Raw genomic sequence first — 4,149 nt, 5'->3', positions numbered from 1 at the left:
AGTAAAAATAGCAAAAAAAAAGAAAAAAAAACTACTAAAAAAAGAGGAATTATAGATTTAATTAAACACATTTGCGCATAAAAGGCCAAACAGTTAAAGTAATAATAATCAACATTATTTAAATATATTTTAAACGAACCGATTTTGATTAATTACTTTCTAATGCATTCCATTTTACGGATCCCGTTACATGGAATGAATCTGTACAGAAAAATGTGTGAATTCGTGATTGTTTCACTGTGAAATCGGTGGATTTGTTATACTACTAAAACCGCCTAAAACAATAATAATGAAAATTGGGCCATAGATGCCTGATGCATGCAGAAAATATCAAAAACACCCCGGTTACAAATAAAATTCCTCATCGAAGCCAACTAAACTGATCCCAAATTTGTGGTAGGAACAAAACAAAATCTATTTTAATCTGGGGATAATTATCAAAATTAGCTGTATAATATTTCAAAGCAAACTTACATTTCCGTTGAAAATCCGTATATTTTTGTAAAACGACTTAGTCGCTGTGAATACCGAAAAATACTAACGCGACGAAACCGAGCAGAAGACCCTGTGAAAATACAAACGGGTCAAAAAGGAAAATGTCCACAAAACGCGTAGAAAATGTTTAAAGAAGCACTTGGTTCCTTATTAAGGCGAAGATACAATATTTATTCCTTGTCTCCTGGGATGCTCCGCTCCGTCTATTGTCCTCCCATTCCTCAGAGCTGATGCTTAATTTTCAAAACTTCTATATTACCAAGGGACCTACGACATCAGCCGAGAAATACCCTGCAAGTACAAAATCCGTGAGCCAGCCCCGTCCGTGCAGAGGGGAGACGCTCGCATTCCGCCAGCTTTCTGCCGTTACCGAGAGCGCGCGAGGGGGGACTTTTCCATTTCTCTCGCTTTTTGAGGATTTTAACGCATTTTCACTATTATTCAATCGGACCAGAGAGGAGAGAAAAAAAACACGGGTTACTTTGGAGAAAGCACAATGTCAGCGACCTTCCCCGGACTTGTCCACGACGCAGAGGTAGGCTCATTTATTTCCTTTTAATTTGTGAAACCACAGAAGGTGTGCAGTAGTGCGAATAGTCTTTGGTTTAAACTAAATTAGGAAGGCATGTCGAGATAGTATCTGCTATCAGAAATACTCCAGCCTAGAATATATTTTATGGCATGGATTAAAAAAAGTATTATGCATAGAGGGAGAAATGGGTCGTGCATCTGGCTGGAGCTACCGGTAAAAACAGGGCTTTTTATTAGTGTGTGGAAGCAAATGAGGCTCGTGTGTGAGCCGGTAACAGTGTGATTAGAAGATTTTAGGGCGGAACACTCCGCTGTGTCTCACTCTGCTTACCTCCCATCCAGTGTGAGGGAGAGAGCTGGGACAGTAAATTTGCCAGCAGCTCGGTAATAATAATAATATATAACAGCACGCCTTTTAAAACGCTGAAAGCAGAGTGACAGGCATGCCAAAGGAAGGGGGAAAACACCGATGGCTCCTGTTGCCGTGCGTTCATTCCCCTCCCGGGCGTGTGGAAATGACATCTCCTTCAGGTGGTTTAAAGTGGAAAAAAACGCTTTGAGTGTGTGAGCTGTGTTTTTGAATGTGTTTGGGAGGCAGAGAGAGGAGACACCGGCTGATGCTAAATGACACGGCTCATATATTTCCCCGTCTCTTTATTATTTTGTAGATACGTCACGACGGATCAAACAGCTACCGGCTCATGCAGCTCGGCTGCCTGGAGTCCGTGGCCAACTCCTCGGTCGCCTACTCCTCCTCCTCCCCGCTCGGCCCGGGCGGGGACGGAGTTCGCCTCGCCCTACTTCTCGGCCAACCACCAGTATACGCCTCTCCACCACCAGTCCTTCCACTACGAGTTCCAGCACTCGCACCCGGCCGTGGCCCCGGAGGCCTACGGGCTGAACTCGTTGCATTCGGGCCAGTACTACCAGCAGATCCACCACGGAGAGCCCGCCGACTTCATCAACCTGCACAACGCACGCTCTGCGCTCAAGTCCTCGTGTCTGGACGAGCAGCAGCGGCGCGAGCTGGGCTGCCTCGATGCTTACCGGCGCCATGACCTGTCGCTGATGACGTCACACAGCTCCCAGGCCTACGGCGTCGGCATGCACCACCCGGACCAGAGGCTGCTGCCCGGCGCCGGTCTGGGCCTAATTCAGTCTCCCTGCACCTCAAGGCCTGAGATCCAACACAGTACTGCCTCCCCTTCCATGTCCTCCGGCTTCTCCTCTCTGGTTTATGAACACAGCTCCTCTACAGGATAGGATAGCACAGGATAACGAGCCCTTACAGCGAGGCCCAGTGCCCCAGTATTCCTGCCCCACTGGCCTACTATTGAAAAACTTCCCCCTTCTATTGTAGCAGCCACACAGCAATTGCAAAATATTGGAAGAGAGAGACAGCGCCAGATGTCTGTCTGTCTGCTTCATCTGTCTGACAGTGACAAGGCTCTATTACATTTAGCCTGTAGGTTATCCGTCCTACTTAGGACTAAACAACACTGGATACCATCTTGTGATAATTTCGTTGCCAAACCAGACGTGACTACAACAGGCTGAGTAAATGTCCACACCGCCTCTGAAAGGCAGGCCTGTTTCTAAAGGTTAACTGACTGGCAGTCTATACAATCCTATTGTGAAATCCGCCTTTTATTTTTCAATGAACACACGTGACTCATATTTTACATAATTCCTTTCAATGTAAAGAAATGGCTTGAGATGAAAACGGATTCACACGGCGCTTGAGCGTGTGTGCGTCAGTCCGTGTGAGTGTGTGTGTCCGGCTGTCTGCTGAAGCAAAGAAAAGCCGCTGGTTGCTCTATTCTGCGGTTAAGGGCGGATTAACGGATCGGGGTTCGGAGCACAATGTCCAGCTCCAGCGCCATAAAGCACCGTAGTTTATCCAATTACGGACTTAACGTCAATCAACTTTGTTACTTATGCAGCAACATCTGAGCTGGTTAAAACACGTCTCTAGTTAAACACTATTTAACGCAGTGACACATCATTTCAGTCACGTTAACTATTTACCAGCTCTGCTCAAGTTCATCTTGATGAAGTGTCGACTTTACTGACATTTTAAGATGCCAGAGCTGGAAGTAAATATCACTTTAATATAGTAAATATCACTAACCTATCCCGATGTTTCCACTATGCTTAAATAGCATCAATTATAATATTTTAACGGCGGTGAACAATTAAACCAGAAGAATAAGGCGAAGTAAATTTTTATATAGCAAAACCTCGTTACTTGTAATTATTATCACATTTTTACTGTATAAAGATGGTGTGACAGGCTGAGGATGATTAAAACAATGTGAACTGTCATTAAATATCAAGGTCAGATAGCTATAATTTATTATTAATTTTATTATTTGTTATTGATTATTTTTATTAGGCCTATGCCTAATTTACCAATAAAACTTGAAAAAGAAATCTGCGTGAAATTTAATAATTTGTTCTGCAACATTTACAAAAATACGTCACAACTTAATGTTTTTAAATTATAACTATTAGTCTAAAAACAACAGTGCGTTAAGTTGGGCTGCCTTTATTTTACTTTTCAAGAATGGAGACTCATTTTATCACAGTTACATCAAAAAACAAGATTTATTTTGAGCTGTCGGGAGATAAAAACAGCGCAGGTTTGACCTTTTACTGAGCTAAAGAAACAAACGCCGGTGAATCGGAGCTCGCGCGAGGCGGATGTATGGACGGAACAGATGCGCCTTGGTCTCGTGCAGCTCGGTCGCATCTTTGAGCGCGTTAAAGAGATTTTCATGCTGAACAAAAGCAGCTGCCACACCTTTCTCCCGTCACTGAGCTAATTCATGCAAGACCTCTGCGTTTTGTATATTGATTTTATAATCACTTTAGCTTCGGAATAGAAAGAAAAGAAACAGAGCAGGAGCTGGTTAAGAAAGAGCTACAACAAGCTCTTTTTTCCCACCCAGTTTATTTTAATCAGAGGCTTCTGCGTGCGCCAAGCCTCGAGGTTCGCATGGGGGATTAAGTGTTTTATGAATAAAAAAGCGCGTGTTCTCCTTTCTTGATGACATTGTTGATAGCACGCGAGTCTGATCTGGACCAAAATGGCGGGGGGAACAGGTTTTCCTACACACACGG

The 4,149-nt window shown here is 43.8% G+C and overlaps 1 protein-coding gene across 1 annotated transcript in view; it reads left to right on the top strand.

Annotated features, from left to right (window-relative positions):
- The first annotated feature begins 836 nt into the window (after positions 1-836).
- Positions 837-4,149, top strand: part of tfap2d (transcription factor AP-2 delta (activating enhancer binding protein 2 delta)) — a 23,567-nt gene continuing 20,254 nt past the window's right edge. The window contains 3 exon segments of the mRNA XM_020604072.1: positions 837-1,030; positions 1,695-1,792; positions 1,794-2,178. Coding sequence (XP_020459728.1) covers positions 992-1,030; positions 1,695-1,792; positions 1,794-2,178 — 522 coding nt within the window. The 5' untranslated portion in view covers positions 837-991.

The sequence above is a fragment of the Monopterus albus genome, unplaced genomic scaffold (assembly GCF_001952655.1).
Source record: "Monopterus albus unplaced genomic scaffold, M_albus_1.0 scaffold63.1, whole genome shotgun sequence".
Lineage (NCBI taxonomy): Eukaryota > Metazoa > Chordata > Actinopteri > Synbranchiformes > Synbranchidae > Monopterus > Monopterus albus.
This window is presented reverse-complemented; position numbering and strand designations above follow the sequence as displayed.